This window comes from Ammospiza caudacuta, chromosome 31 (genome assembly GCF_027887145.1).
Source record: "Ammospiza caudacuta isolate bAmmCau1 chromosome 31, bAmmCau1.pri, whole genome shotgun sequence".
NCBI lineage: Eukaryota > Metazoa > Chordata > Aves > Passeriformes > Passerellidae > Ammospiza > Ammospiza caudacuta.
This window is the reverse complement of record NC_080623.1, coordinates 5,091,525-5,110,042: the sequence shown is the minus strand read 5'-3', so window position 1 is coordinate 5,110,042 and position 18,518 is coordinate 5,091,525. Positions and strand designations below refer to the sequence as shown.

The 18,518-nt window shown below is 65.6% G+C and overlaps 1 protein-coding gene across 2 annotated transcripts; it reads left to right on the top strand.

The window, feature by feature from the left end:
* Positions 1-4,677: 4,677 nt before the first annotated feature.
* SP1 (Sp1 transcription factor) lies at positions 4,678-17,091 on the top strand. 2 transcript variants are annotated; one of them, XM_058822023.1, is made up of 6 exons: positions 4,678-4,751; positions 5,767-5,861; positions 6,454-7,963; positions 15,332-15,500; positions 15,845-16,044; positions 16,546-17,091. In XM_058822023.1, exons 1-6 carry the CDS (start codon positions 4,745-4,747, stop codon positions 16,860-16,862), a joined length of 2,298 nt encoding a protein of 765 aa, XP_058678006.1. In that variant the 5' UTR covers positions 4,678-4,744; the 3' UTR covers positions 16,863-17,091. The 2 variants fall into 2 exon arrangements, with proteins under 2 accessions (XP_058678006.1, XP_058678007.1); XM_058822024.1 differs by lacking the exon at positions 4,678-4,751 and adding an exon at positions 5,123-5,353.
* Positions 17,092-18,518: the final 1,427 nt, after the last annotated feature.

The following is an 18,518-nucleotide window of genomic DNA, read 5'->3' as shown; positions in this document are numbered from 1 at the left end:
TGGGGACTCCCCTGTGCCTCAGTTTCCCCACATGAAGGAATTGTTCCAACTGCTCTTTTACCCCCCCCCTCCCCGCCATTTTTAAAATTTGTATTATTCCCCCATGGTTCCCGTTTTCTCCTCGTCTTCCCCGTCGGCGTTTCCCCCGGCCGGAGCCAGCGGGGCCCTTTCCCAGCCCTGAGTCAGGGCTTTCCGCTCCGCAGCCGCCGGCGCCGCCGAGGGCCACAACCGCCGGCCCCCCCTCGCTGGGGCTTCCACTGCCCGCAAACTGGGAGCAAACTGGGACGGCCACTCCAGCCCTCCTCCTCCTCCTCCTCCTCCTCCTCCTCCTCCTCCTCCTCCTCCTCCTCCTCCTCCTCCTCCTCCTCCTCCTCCTCCTCCTCCTCCTCCTCCTCCTCCTCAGGCAGCCCGGCGATGGCTGGGGGGGGCACCCGTGGGTTTTTGGGGGGTTTCACTCCCACCAGCTCCGGCTCACGGGGGGTTCTGGCGCTGCCCGAGCGGCCGGGCTGGGCCGGGGGTGTCGGTTGGGGCGGGGGTCTCTCCCCGGCTCGGGGGCGGTGGGGACCCCCCCGTGTGCCCCGGGACCCTTCAAAGCGCGCGGGCGGGCGGCGGCGGGGGTTGATTACAGGGCGGCGCCGGGCTCGGCCGCCCACGGCCCCGCGGCCGCGCCGGGCCCCCGCAATTACCCGGTATTTATACCCGGCCGGACGCCGGGACCTCGCCAGCGCGGGGGGGACACGGAGCGGGGGGGACACGGAGCGGGCAGCCGGCCAGCCACCGTCCGTCCGTCCGTCCTCCCTCCGTCCTCCTCTGCATCCCTCCTTCTCTTATCTCCGTCCCTCTCTGCCTCATTCACCCCATCCATCAGCCTGCTTAGGAGCTGACACGAATTTGAGGGGGCTCAGCTCCTCTGCCCCAAATCTGGGGGATCTCAGCCCCACCATGACACGAGTTTGGGGGGTCTCAGCCCCCTGAGATGAGTCCGGGGGTCTCAGCACGACAGAGGCTGCAGGGCTGGAGGTGTCCCTGTCCCCACCGCGGTCCCCAGGGCCAGGAACGCCCCCAGCCCAGCGCGGGGGTCCCGGCAGTGCTATCCCCTGGTGACGGCGGGAGCACCGCAGCCCCTCGGGCTCGGGGGGAGGAAGCGGAACCGGCCCCGGGTGACCCCGCGCCCCCCAGCCCTCACCTGGCGCGGGGTCCCCCCGTGTCCCCCCCGGCCCGGCCCGGCCCGGCCCCGCCCGCCCTCTCCGGCCCCCGGATGTTTCCCTTGCGGTCGGAGGCCCCGAAATAGCGCAGCCCCCGCGCTGGGTGCGCCGGCCACGGCCGCCCACGGGCCCCGCGGGACGGGGGGGGCCTGGGAGGCTCCGAGGGCTCGGAACGGGGCTGAGCCCCGCCAGCACCACCCACGGGGGCACCCCGGTGTTCGGAGCCCCCCCAGCATCACAGAGGTGCGGGACAGGGAGGGTCGCGGGGCAGGAGGAGCCAGGGGACGTGTGGGGACATGGGGGCGGATGGGAGCCAGGGACCTGCAGGGACAGAGGGGCGCCCGGAATGGGGCTGGGGGCTTCCCACCCACGGGGAAGCCAGGGCAGGGTGGCCCCAGGGCTGAGCTGCGCCCACGGCCCCGGTGTTTCCTCCCACCCTTTAATTATCCCGGAATTATCCCTGGAAATAACCGCGGGGGCCGGGGGGGACACGGGCAGCGAGCCCGGACGGACCCCGGCGGGGACAGACGGACCCTGGGCCGGCCGGACAGAGCCCGCGGAACAGCGGTGCCCCTGGGGGGACACGGGGGGCCGCGGGGGGACAGAGCGGTCCGTGCTCCCCCCGTGTCCCCCCCGCCATGTGGCTCCCATTGCGCTGCGGTGCCGCAGCCACATCAGAGCGGCGGCAGCGGCAGAGGCGGGGGCGACACCGGGGCCCGACCCCCCTTCCGCTGCTGAACGACCCCCCCCGGTTGCCGAGAGGGCCCCCCCAAGCTGCCACCGTGCCCCGCGTCCCCTCCAAGCTGCCAAAGATCCCCCCATGCAAATCTGGGGTATCCCACGGGCCCCCCATCCCAGGGACCACCGCGAATTTTCCTGGGACCCCCCCCCCCCAAAGCTGCCAGGGTCCCCCCGGGCCCTGTGACCCCCCCGGTCCCCCCGCCCGCCGCTGTCCCCGGGCCGGTCCGCCCTGGCTCGCGCCGCGCTGCATTTCTGCGGTTCCCAACCCAAAATTGCTGGGAGTCGCCCGGCGTCGCCCTGATTCCTCCGCGGCCGCGACCTGCGGGGGGGGGACCCAGAGGGACAATCGGGGGGTGGCAGCGGGGGTGGGGCACCCCAGGCTGGGCCCTCCCGGCTCGCCCCAGTGCTCCCAGTTTGTCCCAGTCCAAGGCTGAGGGTTCCGCTGTCCCCGTCCCGTGTGCCCTGAGAGGCCAGGGGGAGGTGGGGACAGGGACACGGATGGGGACAGGACAGGCTTGGGGACAGCAGCAGAAGGAGCAGGGACAGTGGCAGGGCTGGGGACACGGGACAGGACAGCACCCTGATGTGAGCACCCCGGGGACAGGACACGGGTGAGGACAGGGTTGGGGACAGAACAGGGCAGGGATGGGGGCACTATTGGGACAGGACAGGGCGGCTTTGGGGACACTGCGAGGGACACTTTTGGGGGCAGGACAGGGTCGGTGACAGTGTTGGTGCCCGGGTCCCGCTGTGGCGGGTGACAGGACACGGTTGGTGACACTGTCAGTAACACTGTCCGCGACAGTCGGTGCCAGTCGGTGCCCGGGTCCCGCTGTGGCGGGTGACAGGACATGGTTGGTGACACGGCCGGTGCCAGTCGGTGCCCGGGTTCCGCCGTGGCGGGTGACAGGACACTGTCGGTGACACTGTTGTGACACTCGGTGCCAGTCGGTGCCCGGGTTCCGCCGTCGCGCCCCCGCCAGGAGGCAGCAAAGCCGTGGGCCCGGGGGTGGCACCGCCCGGCCGCGACCACCGGGGGGAGCCCGGGAAGGCTGGGGAGGGGTCCCCATGGGGGGCAGTGAGGGGTTAATGGGGGGAGGTCTCGTGGTGGGGGGAAAATGAGAGGTTAATTGGGGGTGTTAATTGGGGGAGTCCCGATGGGGCTTTGGGTGCTGATGGTGGGAGTCACTGGAGGGGACAAGGATCCTGCTGAGACTGACGGGGTGAGGGGGTTTAAACGGGGGGGTCTAACGGGGGCAGGTCCTGCCGTGCCCCCCTCGACCTGCCCAGCCCAGCGCAGCCCCGGGGCTCAAGGCGGTGACAGGACGGGAACAGTCCCGGTGACAGGACCGGGACACTCCCGGTGTCCCCCAGCCCTGGGGCAGGGCCTGCTGGGCCCTTTTGCCCCCAGGTGCCATCACTGCAGGTGACAAGGGGACACTGAGCGACTCCAAGGGTCTGGGGAGAGCGGGACAGGGACGGGGGGGACAGGGCAGGGTCAGGACGGGGACAGAACAGGGACAGGCTGTCCCCAAGCCCCTTCGGGTGCGGGGGCGAGGCTGCGGGGCCTTCCCGGGCTGCGGGGCGGGAATTGGGCCGAAAACACCGGGAAATGGCAAGGTCACGGACGGGGGGGGGGGCGGTTCTGACGCTGGAAAGCGAAACGAACGCCACTGCGTGTCCCTTGCTGTCCCCTCCCTGGAGTGTCGCTGGCCGCGGTCCCCGTTCGCCCCCAAACCGCTTGTTTTGATGTGAAATGAAGGATTTGGCCCCAAACCCGCAAATCCCGCAACGCCCCCAAACTCCCCAAGCCGCGTTCCCGGGGCAAGGGCGGTCCGAGCTCCTCGCTGTGGCGCCCGCCGTGGCGGGACAGGGCTGGGCGATGTCGTGACAGGCTCTGGGGTGTTCACACAGCGCCGCGGACCCGCGAGGACGTGTCGCACCACCATGGCGGCTGTCGTGACACGGCCGAGCCGGCTTGCGGCATGGAGCGGGGACTCAGGGAGGGAAGAGGCCGCACGTAACCCGCGGTACCGAGGCCGAGGGGAGCCCCGGGAGTGCCCGGGGGAGCCCGGCCGGCTCGGAGGGAGTCGAACGCAACATGGCGCCGGCTCCGCCATTCGCCGCGCCGTCCCCCCAAGGGCGCAGCCCGGCCGCTGGCCCCGCCTCCCCGCGGCGCCCATTGGCTCGTTTGAGACCGACCGGCGCGCTGATTGGCACCGAGCCGCGCCGCGGCTGCCGCCTCCGCACTGGGATTAGTCGGCGCTACCATCAATATCCGCTCCTCTCCCGCCCCGCGGCGCGGCCCGCGCTGCCGGTTGGTGCTGGGCGCTGCCAGTTTCCGCCACGCCCCGCCTCCCGCGCTCCATTGGCGGCGGCGCACGTTCATCACGCCGCGGCCCGCGCCGCCGCGGCCGCGCCCATACGGGGTCTCCCTGCGAGCCCGCGCGGGCGCCGATTGGCTGAGCCGCCGCCCGCCCCCTCCCCCCCCGCGCCCCCATTGGCCACCGCCCCGCCGCGCTCCCCCTCCCCCACGGGGCGGGGCGCCGGGGGCGGGGCCCGCCCGCCTTCCTCTCCCCCCGCGCCGCGCCGCCCTCTCTTCCTATTGGCCGCGCTGCCCGTCGCTCCGCGGCCCGCGCGGCTCCCATTGGCTGCGGGGGCGGAGGGGGCGGGGCGCGGGGCTGCGGCCGCGGCGCGCGGCCCCTCCCTCGGCAGCCCCTCGGCGGCACCGGCGGGTTCGGCCGCTCGCCCGCCCGCGCCCCCGCCCCGCCCCGCGCGCCCGGCCCGGCCCCGGCACCATGAGCGGTAAGGACGGGGCCGGGGCCGAGCGCCGCGCGGGGCTCCGGGCACACGCAGAGGCGGCGGCGCCCGCCCGCTCGGAGGGGCCAGAGGCGGCCCCGCCCCGCCGGGCCGGGCCCCGCCGGGCCGGGCCTCGCCGCGCCGCGCCGGGGGGACCTGCCGGGGGAGGGACCCGGGGGAGGGGGGAAGGCCTCGGGGGAGGGACCGGCGGCCGCGCCGGGCAGGGCTGGAGCGGAGGAGGGGGCGGCGGGGAGTGATGGGGAGGCCCCGGGAATCGGGGCTGGGGGCGGCGGGGGGGGGGGCGAGCTCCCGGGGGATCGGGCACGGAGATGGCGGGGGAGGCCGGGGGGGTGCGCGGCTGCGAGCGCAGGCACCGGGGGGCTTTCCCCCGTTCCCGGGCACGGCGCCCTGCGGGGGCGGATGCGGGGCCCGGGAGCGGAGGGGGCCGTGCGAAGGAGCGAGCGGGCGGGGGGCGCTCCGCGTCCCCTGCCCGGGGCAGCCCCCGGCCCGGTGCGGGGCGCTGGGGGCGAGGGCAGGAGCGTGGGGCGCTGCCCCGTTGGCCGGCGGAGGATGAGGAGGCTCCTGAGCGCTGGGAGAGGAAGGACTCGGTGGGAGCGGGGACCCCCGCGCCGGGGGTGGCGGGAGGGGCAGCCCCGGGCAGGGCGTCCCGCGGGCCGGACCCGCGCGGGGGAATCCCGGGGTGGATCCGCGGGAGGTGCGTGCCCCGGGCCGCGGGCAGGGCGAGGGGGAGGCCCGGGGAGCGCCTCGGCGGGGGCCAGGGAGTGTCCCGGGCGGCCGGGGAGGAGCCGCGCCTGGAGCAGGGCCGGGTCCTGCCGCCCTGTCCCGCTGCCAGTTCCTCCTTGGCAGCTCCCCGCTCCTCGCAGCCCCTTCCCGGCCGCGCCAGCAGCGCACGGGCCCCCCGGAGCCAGCCCGCCGTGTCCCCTCCGGGCCTGCCGAGCCTCGTGCCGCTGCCCTGCCCCAAAATGTCCCTAACCGGGGCTGTCACTTCCCTCCCGCGCAGACCAAGAGAGCACCGAGGAGATGTCGGCTGTGAAGCCCGACAAGGGCGAAGGCGACGCCAGCAGCACGAGCAGCGCCGGCGGTGGGGAGGCCCAGGTGAGCGGGAGAAGGATCGGCCCCGCTGACCCCTGGGATCCCGTGGCAAAGTCCAGGCCCGGGCCGAGCTGTTTGCTGGGCCCAGGCAAGCGTTTCAGCAGGGCAGGAAGAGGAGGGTGAGCGCTGCCAAGCAGCGCCCGTGGCTTCCCCGGCTCTCCTCGGAAACACGCAGTTCGCCTGCTCCCCTGACACCACGGGCCCCTGGCCCTCCTCCAGCTCGGGGAGCCCAGGAATGAGCCTCCTTCCTGGGGGTTTGTCCTGCCTCAAGGGGATTCCCCGCCTTGGGGGTGGAGGAGGCCTCTTCTCTCTTGGCTTTCCCAGGCAGGCTGCCTCCCAAAACACTTTTCCGTGTGGGTTCAGGCTGTCCCGGCCTGACAGCCTTGTGCCTGGCAGTTGTATTTTTCCGGCTGTGGGTGGGTTTGTTCAGGAAGGAGTGTTTATCTTTTCCGAGTACGCTCCTCCCTGTTTTCTCTTATTAAGTTATTCTTTTTTTTTTGTTTGTTTCCCCGTTTGGTTTTTTTTTTTTTTTTCACTCCGGGCCTGCCCCTCGGGCCTCCTCCCACCTCCGTAACTCCTCCTCTCTCGTCCCCAGGAGTCACAGCCGTCCCCGCTGGCCCTGCTGGCAGCCACCTGCAGCCGCATCGAGTCTCCCAATGAGAACTCCAACAGCTCCCAGGGCCAGCAGGGCGGGAGTGGCGAGCTGGACCTGAACGCGGCCGCCGCCCAGCTCACCCAGTCGGCCAACGGCTGGCAGATCATCTCGGCGGGCTCCAGCACCCCCACGGGCTCCAAGGAGCCGGGCAGCAACGGCAGCAACGGCGGCGACGCCTCCAAGAGCCGCCCGGTCAGCACCGGGCCTTACGTGGTCACCTCGGCGTCCGGCCTGCAGAACCAGCAGGTGCTGACGGGCCTGCCGGGCGTCATCCCCAACATCCAGTACCAGGTGATCCCCCAGTTTCAGACCATCGATGGGCAGCAGCTGCAGTTTGCCACCACCCCGGCGCAGGTGAACGTGCAGCAGGATGCCTCGGGGCAGCTGCAGATCATCCCCGGCTCCAACCAGCAGATCATCACCAGCCGCGCGGGCGGCAGCAACCTCATCGCCATGCCCAACCTGCTGCAGCAGGCCGTGCCCATCCAGGGCGTGGGGCTGGCCAACAACAGCCTCTCCGGGCAGACCCAGTACGTGGCCAACGTGCCCGTGGCCCTGAACGGCAACATCACCCTGCTGCCGGTCAACAGCGTGGCTGCCAGCCTGGCCCCCACGTCCCAGACGGGCACCCTGAGCAGCTCGGGCTCGCCGGACAGCAGCTCCCAGCCGGCCACCTCGGGGGCTGCCAGCAGCTCGGCCAGCACGGCCACGTCCCAGGCCAGCTCGGGCGCCTTCTTCACCAACGCCAACAGCTACTCCACCACCACCACCACCAGTAACGTGGGCGTCATGAATTTCTCCACCAGCGCCACGGTGGGCACCAACGTGCAGGCGCAGACCCCCCAGAGGGCCAGCAGCGTCCCCAGCTCGGACTCTCTGCAGACCCCGGTGTCGGGGGTGGCCCTGCAGCCGGGCCAGCAGAAGGAGGGCGATCAGAGTCAGCAGTCACAGCAGCAGCAGCAGCAGCAGCAGCAGCAGATCCTGATCCAGCCACAGCTGGTCCAAGGAGGGCAGACAATCCAAGCCCTCCAGACCACCCCGCTGTCCGGCCAGACCTTTGCCACTCAAGCCATCTCCCAAGACACCTTGCAGAACCTGCAGCTCCAAGCCGTGCCCAACTCCGGGCCCATCATCATCCGCACGCCCACGGTGGGCCCCAACGGGCAGGTGAGCTGGCAGACCATCCAGCTGCAGAACCTGCAGGTGCAGAACCCGCAGGCGCAGACAATCACGCTGGCCCCCATGCAGGGCGTGTCGCTGGGCCAGACGGGCAGCACCAGCACCACGCTGACCCCCATCGCCTCCCTGCCCAGCGGCACCGTCACCGTCAACGCCGCCCAGCTCTCCTCCGTGCCGGGCCTCCAGACTATTAACCTCAGTGCCTTGGGAGCGTCCGGGATCCAGGTGCACCAGCTGCAGGGGCTGCCCCTGACCATCGCCAACGCCCCCGGTGAGTGCTCGGCTGCCCTCCAAGGAGAAACGCTGGACTCGGCCCGGCCGGGCTGGGCGTGGTTGGTGTCAAATGGTGTTGGTGGCCGGGGTGGGGCTTCTGCTGGCCCTGGGGATGGAGTATGTCGATCACCAGGAGACACTAAAGGCCTTTTTGGGGAGTTTAAGTATTGGAAATAAAGGGAGGAGGTGGCAGTGGGGGCAAAGTGGAGAAGAAAGGGGAAAGAACATCCTGGTTCTGTGCCACTGTCCTGCTCTGGAGGCCACCCAGGAGCCTCGGGTCAGGGCTGGGCTGAGGACCCGAGTGCAGCTCGGCTCCTTGGCTGAGCCTGCAGGGAGTCATGGCCATAAAACACAGTGATTAACTGAAAAGCCCGAGAAAACAAACACAGTCACGGAGCCGGAGCCGCGGGGAATTTCCTCCCAGGGGCGGAAGAAAGGGCTCATTAAGTGTCTGGGTGCGGGACAGCGTGACCTCAGCGTGGCCCAGCCGGTCCCGTGGGCACGGGCACCCTGCTCGGATCCCCAGGGATCCACCCCACCGTGTCCCACACCTGGGAAAAGCAGGATATGGAGTGTGGGAGCTGAGCTGGAGCCTGCTCGGCCGCTGCCGCAGAAGGGATTGGCTCTGGGAACGCTCTCCACTTGCCTTTCCACTGTTTTCCTTGGGGGTTTTTTTCCGGGTTTTTTTTGTGTTCTGGCTCTGGCTAAAAGGGGCTGTTGCTGGATTTAGTCACAGTTGAGAGGCAGCAGAAAATGTTGCTCAATCCAGCCCGAGCTTCCCTCTCGCGAGAGGCGGCTGCTGCTCCCCCGGGCTTGTTTTGCAGCATTATTTTGGGCTGTTGCTACAGCAGCTTGGCTCGCAGGCAGGCCACGGGTCACTCTAGCCTGGGGATTAGCCTGATCCTTGGATTTCCCGGAGCGCAGGGACCCGCGGGGGCTCCCACAGGCGGGGCTGGCACCGGGGGGACACACGGGTGACCTGTAGGGTCCCCTCGGTGCCATCCCCGCACCAGGGGCGGCTCCTGCCCGGCCGGGGCTCGTTCCTCGGGGCTCCCGGGCTCCTTCCTTGTTTTGAAGGTGCTGCAGAAAGGCATGGGCGAGCCCAGTTCCTGTATTCGTGCCTGGCTCTGCCCTCGGAGGTGGAACAGGGAGGAACGTTCTAGAGACCACCCATGCAACCGCCTCCTCCTCCTCCTCTTTCTCCTCCTCCTTCTTCTCTCCTTTTTTTTTAGCTCAGCAGCTCTCAGCCCTTGATCTGCCATGGAGAATTCCCCAGCAGCAGCAGCAGGGCCTCGTGGCTCTGTCCCCAGCCCCGAGTGGCACTGGCACTGTCGCTGTGACATGGGGACGTTTTTAAAGAAAAGCCCGAGCAGGGTTCAGAGCGGTTGTTTGGGGAGCCCCAGCTCGGTGGGATGGTCCAGGAGGCTCCTGGGTTGGAATGGGGAGAGCTGAGGCCAGCACGGAGTGTCCTGGCGCCCGTCCAGGGGCAGGGTTTGCCTCCAGCTTTTCCCTGGCCGTGTCCCTCAGACGTGGCAATGGGTCCCTTTGTCCCCCAGGCACCACCAGCCCCTCTCCAGGGGGTGCTGAGCCCCCCAGGCCTGAGTCCCTCCGTATCCGAGCTCTGCCATGGGAATTTGAGGGAGGGATTTGTTCCCAACGCTCCCCAAATCTCTGAGAGCTTTCCAAGCCTCCATGTGCGCTGGAATTTTCTGCTCCAGGCAAGAAGTTGGGAAGGGTTTTTGGAGCAGGAAAAGCTCCTCTGCTTCCGGGGGAGGCAGATGGAAAATGAGCCCTGGCTGGGGAGGGACTGGGGCTGCTTTTCCTTGGGTTTGTGCTCCTGGGGAAGGAGGAGGTGCCCAGGCAGTGCCATCTGGGCTGGCAGCACTGCGTGTCCTGCCCCTTCCAGAGGGTTCTGTGTCCCCTCCTGAGCCCCAGGGATGGGGGGCTGTGCCTCCCAGCCCCTCAGCTCTGTTGCCAATGAGGTTTTCTCCTGGTTTTTGACAGGGGAAAAATCCCTCAGGAAGAAAACAACACCTGAAAAGGTCTTTAAAGCTCGGATTTTTTTCTTCCTTGGTGGGATGCAGAGCCCAGCTCTGTGCAGGTGTGACTCTGTGTTAATGGGGTGGCTCAGGGGCTGTTTCCTCCTCCTCCCTGGCCGGGCTGGGAAGGAGCAGAGGCAGGGGCAGGTCTGTGGCCGCCAGCGGTGGCATGTGGGCAAACAGGCTCTGCCTCCACTGGCTGTGCCCCTGGGGAGGGCACCCAGAGCCAGGCAGGGGGGATTTCCTCAGCTGGCAGCACCCCAAAACCCTCCTGGGGTGGGATGGGGTCTGGGGCTCAGCCAGGGGCTGGGACACCTCAGAGGGGTCCAAGAGCCACCTCAGTGTCACCCCAGCCCGCCCAGGGAGGGGACATCCTGTGTGAGGGGGATGATGGTGGCGACTTTGTGACATCGCAGTTTCTCTTCCTCTTTTGCCCTAGGGAGGGGCTGTTCTGAGCTCGGTGTCCTTATAGTGGCTCTGTCCCCATGTCCTTGTCCCTGGCAGAGCCCTGCTGTCCCCACGTCCCTGTCCCAGCCCTACCTGGCTGAGGAATGTGCTGTGTAAACAGGTGACCACCAGGGGGGTCAGCACTGGAATTAAACCCCCTTGTTTTGGGGGCACTCAAGGGATATCCCTCCTTTTGGGATGTTTGATTCCAGGGCTGGATGAAGCTGTTGGGTGGGGTTGGGATTTTCTGGGCAGCACGAGCTCCCTTCCAGCTCCTTGGGTGAGGATGTGGGGGAGTTGGGCCGTCAGGACCATCCCTGGTGGGCACAGGAGCCCTCGGCAGCGTGTGCCACGATCCCCTCGTGGCTCCCTGCTCCAGGGCCCTTCCCACAAAGCCCCGATTGTGTGCTGTTTGCTGGTTTTTAAGGGCAGCCTTGTGGCAGGGCCTGGGTGAGGCATCGCCATGGCACGGGGAGGGGAGGAGGGAGCCGAGCCTGCCGTGACGCGCGGCCCTTGTTGGTCTCACCGCAGCCGTGACATCACGGCACAAACCGGCGCATTGTGAAACTTCCTGCTCTGAATCCCGGCCAGGCTGGACTTTACATCCCCTCTGGCTTCCTGGGCTGACCGCCATCCGTGTCCTTCCCTGGGGGCTGACACGAACCCCCAGAGAGCCCCGGGTTTGCGTGGGAGGAAGGGGAGCGCTCCCGGCAGAGCTTGCCTTGTGCCGGCTTTGTCTGGCTGAGGTTGTGCCCCACACACGGGCCCCATGGAGGGGGACAGCCTGTGGGTGCTGGGCCCCATGGGGCAGCCCTGCTGCTGCTCCTTTTGCTGTCCCTGCTGCTGCTCCGGGCCCGGCTCGGCGGGGCTGGGAAGGGCTGGCGGCCGCGCCGGCCGGTCGGACGGGTCGGGCGTGCGGCACCCACCCCGTGACTCCTCCCGGGAGAGGTCCCGGCTCCAGGCCCGTCTGCTGGGCCCTGATCTGCCTTTTCCTTTTATCCGGGCCAGCCCCAGCCCTGCTGGAGCCCCGTGCTTATCGCCCCACACAGCAGGCCCGGCCTGGCTCCCGGCTTTGGGGGAGTTTCCGCGTGGCTCCTCGCCAGAGCGTGGGCTCCCACCTCAGCCCGGCCGGCAGCCTCCAGACGGCTCCTCATCCCCTCCCACCCCGTCCCGGCAGGCCTGGGTTAGATCCTGGGGCTGATACAGGCGTCAGTTCCTCCTTGGGATCAAAAACTTGGGATTTGTGGCCCAGGAAAGCTCCCACTCCTGGTTGCTGTGAGGGAGAGGTGCACAGAGGCTCGGGTGAGGTGGGAGCCGCCTGCTGGGGTTCCCCACCTGGGGAATTACCTTTGCCTTGGAAATTAATTGGAATTACCTTGGAAAAAGCCATGCATTTTCCTCCTGCCACAGGGATTTCTGCCTGGCTGGCAGGGGTGCTGTGGTGGGAGCTGCCTGTGCTGCAGGGTGAGCTGCTCTGGGTGCTTTCAGCCCAGCCAAGGCAGGACTGGAGGCTTCATCCCAGTTTTGTGACCATTCGGGCAGGGATTTGAAGGACAGAGGGGCTCTGTCTGTCAGTCTGCAGCACAACAGAGGCATTTGGCAAATCCCGGGGGGTTCAGGGATCTGGCAAGGTGGATGATGAGGTGATTCCCTGCCTCAGCTCTGTCCCCTCCCTCACTCCATCGGCTCCATCCCAATTTATCCCCTCTCCAAAGGAAGGGTCGCTCATGCTGATGCACAGAAACCTCCAGCAATTACAGGAGCTGCCCAAGGAGTGGCCTCTGGAGTCATCAGAGTCCAAATTAAAGCCCAATTACTCACTGGGCTGCAGCTTCCAGCCTGCCCCATCCCCTGGTTCCCTCTCCACGGCCCCGATCTCCAAGGAATTGCTGAGCTGGAGCTGGGCTCATTTACATGGATGAGCTCCTGGTGCAGGTTAACTCGTTTGGCAAACCAGGGAGGGAATCAGATGGGAAAAAACCAAGGGGACATCGTTCCAAAGCCACTTTGTCCCTTTGTGCAGCTCTTTGGTGTGTCTGGAGCAGCTGGGGTTTGTTCTGGGCAGGGCAGTGACCCCAAAAACCAGGCAGGAAATGGGGAGAACTCGAGTTGTGAGCTAGAAAATGTGGATTTTGGAGGTGTTTTCAGGAACACACCCGTAGAGGTTGGGGCTACGTGTCCCCGGGTTTTGCTTTTCTTTATTTTCACCCGAAAACTTCCTCGTGCCAGGAAGCCATGTCGTGCCTGGTGCCAGCTCTCCCCCCTCGCCCTCTGCCCAGGCACAGCTGCCAGAGGTGCACAGTTTGCACAATCAGCCCCGGTCTGTCGGTTTTGGGTTTTATTTCCTGCTCTTCCCCTAAAAATGAACACGGGGTCTGTTCCCCTGCCTGAGGCTGGCCGGGGTGGGTGTGAGAGCTGCTCCCTCCTCCCTGCCGGGCATTTCTCACCTCCTGGTAGTTTGCTAAATAAAGCAAACAAGCCCCAGCTTTTTCCTGCACAAGGAGCACTTTGTCTGCAGAGAATCCCCCAGCCAAGATTCCGGGGTTTGGGGTTTTTTAGTGGGACACCAGAAACTGCCCCGTTCCTGGGGGGTCTCAGAGGTGGAGCTGGGCCAGGGGCAGCTCCCCTCGCCTGCCTTCCCAAAATCCCTCTTTTTCTCCAGGCTTTTTCCAGGGATTAAACCTCCTCTTGCTCTATTAATAATGTATTTTTGAGGGCTTTGCTGACCCGAGTGTGGAGCCTCCGGGGAAGCTTTAGTCTTAGTAGGGATGTGCATTAGGGGGGATAATAAACGTGAATTATCCTCTCTGCCCACTTTTCCCCTGAACCTGTCGTATCCCAGGGATTTCAGAGCTCCTGCTTGGGGTGGGATGATCCCTGCAGGTCCAGGATTTGCTGCCCTGGGTTTATGCCTCACTGAGAGGCAGCCACAGATCTCCAGCAGCACGATTTGGGTTTGTTCTGGCCAAAAGGCCAGAAAACACCATGTAGGCTTTTGCCTCTTGGAGGATTGAAGCCATTCCAAGGCATCCTAGCTGGGTTCTCCCCTGCTGTATTTTTGGGGAAAGAACTTGTGTTTCTCCTGGTTTGGGATTATTGCGGGGGAGAGAAGTTGTGGGTTTTTTTTTTTTCCTTTTATTTTTTCTTGCTTTTATTTTTTTTTAATTTCCCCAGCAGCTCTTCCCATCCGGGGAAGTCTCTAATCCGTGGCTGGAGCACAAAGCTGTCGGTGCTGGCTTAGGGAGCTTACAAACCCCTCCCAGGCCGGCTGCGTGCAGGGCTGTGCCTGCAGACACGTCACGGAGCTGCAGGGAGGGCCTGGGGAGCTCCTGGGATCCTGGGGAGCGTGGCACCGAGGGCCAGCCTTCAAGCCGTGTCACCTTTGCAGGGGACATTTCCTGCCCAGCACTGCCGTGCTGCCCGGGCTGAGGGCAGGGCCCAGGGGCTGGGTGAAGGGACAGTCCTGGGGATGCCTGGGCTGTATGTGCCAGGCGACATCCTGGCCGCTCCTGCCCTTCCCCGGTGTGTGACAGGGCCGGGCTCTGCTCCTGGGGCTCTTTGGAGCTCTGGGTGTCCCCGGCAGGCCAGCTCTGCCTTTCCCAGGGCATCCGGACCCCTGCGGGCTGGGGGCAGCCAACCTCCCACTGCCTCTTCTCCCCGGTGATGGAGGAGCCTCAGGCTGTGCTGGGAAGCTTCAGCTTGGATTTTAGGGAAGGTTTCTTCACTTTCCTGGTGGCTCCTGTCCCTCCTGAGCCCCAGGGACCTGTTCTGGTGGCTCCTGAGCCCCAGGGACCTGTTCTGGTGGCTCCTGAGCCCCGGGGACCTGTTCTGGTGGCTCCTGAGCCCCAGGGACCCGTTCTGGTGGCTCCTGAGCCCCGCGGATCTGCTCTGGTGGCTCCTGAGCCCCAGGGACCCGTTCTGGTGGCTCCTGAGCCCCAGGGACCCGTTCTGGTGGCTGCTGAGCCCCGGGGATCTGCTCTGGTGGCTGCTGAGCCCCAGGGACCCGTTCTGGTGGCTGCTGAGCCCCGGGGATCTGCTCTGGTGGCTCCTGAGCCCCAGGGACCCGTTCTGGTGGCTCCTGTCCCTCGTGGAGCTTTGCCCAGGCGCCACCAACGCCTGCTGGCACTGGCACCAGCAGGGACTGGGGAGGTTGCTCCTGCCAGGAATTCTTCCTCATTCCCAGCGCTGTCTCTGGGTTGTGAAACTCCCTCCTGGCACCTCCAGGCGTGCCCAGCCTGTGCCTCATGGGGCATTTCAAATTTGTCCCTCTCCAACCCCCCTGGGCTCCTGCCTTGGAGCTCCTGTGGGGAAAACCAGGATGGTAAAGGAAATTTCCCTGCCTGGCCGAGGTGCTGCTCCCAGCAGGGCTGCCCAGAAGGATCGTGGGCTGGGGTTTGGGAGTGCCAGCTTTGGAAAGGGCAGCGAGTGACCAGCAGCCCCAGGACAGCCTCACTGGCCTTCCTGCCGCCTCCTCCTCACTGAGCTGCTGGACACAGCACCAGGAAAAGCCCCAGATGGGATTTTTGGGAATAATTCCTGCCTGGAGCTTCATTTCCCGGCCTTGGGAGAGCAACCCTGGAATGAGATAAAACCCCAGGTGTGCTTGTCTCAAACCTGCCACGTTCAGTGACAGCATGTCCTTCCTGTGAGGAAATTGGGGTGAAAAAGGTGGATTTGGGGCTGGAATCACAGCCCCTGGAAATAAATTGAAGACCTGGGCCAAAATGGGGGAAATGCAGAGGTCCAGGGGAGGCCAGGGAGAGCCCCAGGCCGGGGAATGTCAGGAAAGCCGAGGGAAAAGGGTGGGATTCACCTTTGGCAGAGGAGAGCCTGGTTCCCAGTGAGGAGCTGCTGTAACGTGCCTGTCCCTTGCCTTGCAGGTGAGCACGGGGCCCAGCTGGGGCTGCACGGCGGCAGCGGGGACGGGCTGGGCGACGAGAGCACGGCCGTGGAGGAGGGCGAGACCAGCCCCGACCCCCAGCCCCAGCAGGGCCGCAAAACGCGGAGGGAAGCCTGCACCTGTCCCTACTGCAAGGAAGGAGAGGGCAGGTGAGGCTGTGCCACCAGGAGCGCCCCATCCGCCCCGAAGGGCCTCGTTTTATGGGGTTATTTGTGTTGGGAAGGGTCCCTCAGATCATCAGCTCCAGCTGTTCCCCCAGCCCTGGCAAGGCCACCCGTGTCCCCAAGTGCCACATGCACGTGGCCTTCTGGCTCCCTCAGGTCCTTTCCCAGCTTTCCAGCCCCAATTCCCCGTGTCCCATGGGGCTGTTGTCAGCCAAGGACAGCACCTGGCTCTCCCCAAACCCATCAGTCCCACAGGTCTGATCCTAGTCCAGCAGCTCCACCCCGTATCCCTTGAAATTCCCCCAGGTTTAACCTTTCCCTTCCCGCAGGAGCTCTGGGGATCCAGGCAAGAAGAAGCAGCACATCTGCCACGTGCCGGGCTGTGGGAAGGTGTACGGCAAGACGTCTCACCTGCGGGCGCACCTGCGGTGGCACACAGGGGAGAGGCCCTTCATCTGCACGTGGGTGCTGTGCGGGAAGCGCTTCACCCGCTCCGACGAGCTGCAGCGGCACAAGCGCACGCACACAGGTGGGGCGGGGGGCTCTGGGGGGCTGGGCTGGCTGCTCTGGCTCGTGGGGCAGCCTCAGGGATCTGTGGAGCTGAAATTGCCGTGTTGGCCTTGAGCTCTTGGGGCTGAGCCCCTCCAGAGCCTGAGCATTCTCACAGGGAGGAACTTTTTCTCAAGGTCCCAGCCTTTTCCCAAAATTTCAACATCCTGGAGTGTTGGCTTTGATCTCTTGGGGCTGAGAGCCCCTCCAAAGCCTGAGCATTCTTGTGGGGAGGAATCTTTTCCCAAAATTCGAGCATCCTGCAGCGTTGTCCTTCATGTCTTCACTCCGGGGCCTGACCCCTCTCTCAGAGGGCAGGACCCCCTCCCCAATCCCAACCTTTTCCCAAAATTCGAGCGTCCTGTAGCGTTGTCCTTCATGTCTTCGCTCCGGGGCCTGACCCCTCTCTCAGAGGGCAGGACCCCCTCCCCAGTCCCAGCCTTCTCCCCTCCGTCCCTCACGGCGCTGTCCCTCCCCGCAGGAGAGAAGAAGTTTGCCTGCCCAGAGTGCCCCAAACGCTTCATGCGCAGCGACCACCTCTCCAAGCACATCAAGACCCACCAGAACAAGAAGGGAGGCGCCGCCAGCGTGGCCATGAACGTCTCGGCCGTCCCCATGGACACGGCAGCCTCGGCCGAGGGCAACGGCGGCGCCACGCCCTCGGCGCTGATCGCCACCAACATGGTGGCCATGGAGGCCATCTGCCCCGAGGGCATCGCCCGCCTGGCCAGCAGCGGCATCAACGTCATGCAGGTGGCCGACCTGCAGTCCATCAACATCAGCGGCAACGGCTTCTGAGGCTTCTGAGCGGCACCTCCAGCACTGCCCGGCCGCCTCCTCCACCTGAAGGCCAGAGCTATATATATATTTTTTTTTAATTTTGGCTTGATTTCCCCCCCCTTTTTTTGTCCCTTTTTCCTCCCCTCCTCCTGCCTCTCCCCCCAACCCGAGGTCCCTTGGTGTCATCATGCCTTGGTCCTTTTAGCAAAAAAAAACAAAAAAAAAGCAAACAAAAAAAGAACCCAACGACAGAAATACCAACAAAACAATACAAAAAAAAAAAAAAAACAAACACAAAAAAAAAACCAAAAAAGAAAAAAAAAAAAAAAGAAGAGAAAAGATTCTATATTATTATTATATATATAAAAATATAAAATGTGTTCGTTTGAGAGAGGAGAGATGTTGCTGTGACCATGGCGTGGTCCCTTTGATGCCTTATCCTGGAGCAGGTCGGCCCCTCTGGGGCGCGCCGGGCGAGCCCGAGCTCCCCTTCCCTCCCCGACCCCCTTTCCCACCAGAGCCCCCGACCCCTCCCGGGCTGTCGGCGCTTTGCTTTGAGGTGACTCTGTAATTCCTTTGGCATTCTCGGGGGGAGATCCCGCTGGATGTTTCGCCCTTGGACTCCCACTGCCCTCCCCTGCCTTGGCAGGTGTTGTTTTATTTTTTTTCTTGGATCTTGGTTTTTTCCAGCCGTTTTCTTGGCAAGGCTCCCTGTCCCGTGGGAGTGGAGTTGCTCCATGGGAAGGTCGTGCACAGAGGGGCTGGGACGCAGCCCTGGGGGGACAACTGGAGCCTCCTCGGGGGAGAAAAGTTGATTTTTTTTATTACAGCCAGCATTGGAATTAATAATAATTATAGTAATAATCGGGAAAAAGGAGCGTCTGCGGAGCTCAGCCGGTCTGGAGCGAGGGGGAAGCACCGCAGGGACACGAGGGACACTCGAGGGTTTTGTTGTGGCACCGCTGGAGGTGGCTCCTGACAAAAAAAAAGGGAGCTGGAAACAGGGACAGTTTGGAGAAAAACCCCCAAAAAGGGTTTTGCAGGATCCTGCTCCTCCCGCCGGGGGAGGGCTCGGTCCTTTCCGTTCTTCCTCCCACACCCTCCTCTTCCTGCCCCAGCCCCGTCCCGGCTGCCCTGCCCGGGCTCGTCCCCAGCGGGGCTGTGGGTGCAGGGGTGGATCCCCAAAAGGAAATCTGGGATTGTTCCCAGCAGCAGCTCTGGGGCGAGCCCAGCAGGGCCTGAGCGGGGCAGGGGCCCAGGAGGGGACCCACAACTTCCCTGCTCCTGTTTTGGGGTCGGGGCAGAGGGGAGCCCCCGGCATGGAGCTGGTCCATGAATGCCACCTGCCCGGGCCATCCATCCCCACCTGCCCGGGCTGTTCTCACCTGCCCGGGCCATCCATCCCCACCTGCCCCGGGCTGTTCTCGCCCGTCCCCCCAGGGCAGGTGCAGAGCAGCCACCCCATGCCCCCTCGGTGCTTCCCAGCCCGGCCCGTGTCCCGCTGCCCACGGCTGTCCCGGGAGAAGCTCCAGCCGTGCCAGGAGCCCGGGGAGGAGCCGCGGTCCCTCGGGACAGCAGGAGCTGCCCCATCTCCATCCCGAGCTTCGCTCCGCTCGCTCGGCAGCTCCGGGAGCCGGCGGGAAGCAGGAATCTTGTTTTGATTTGGGGTTGTTT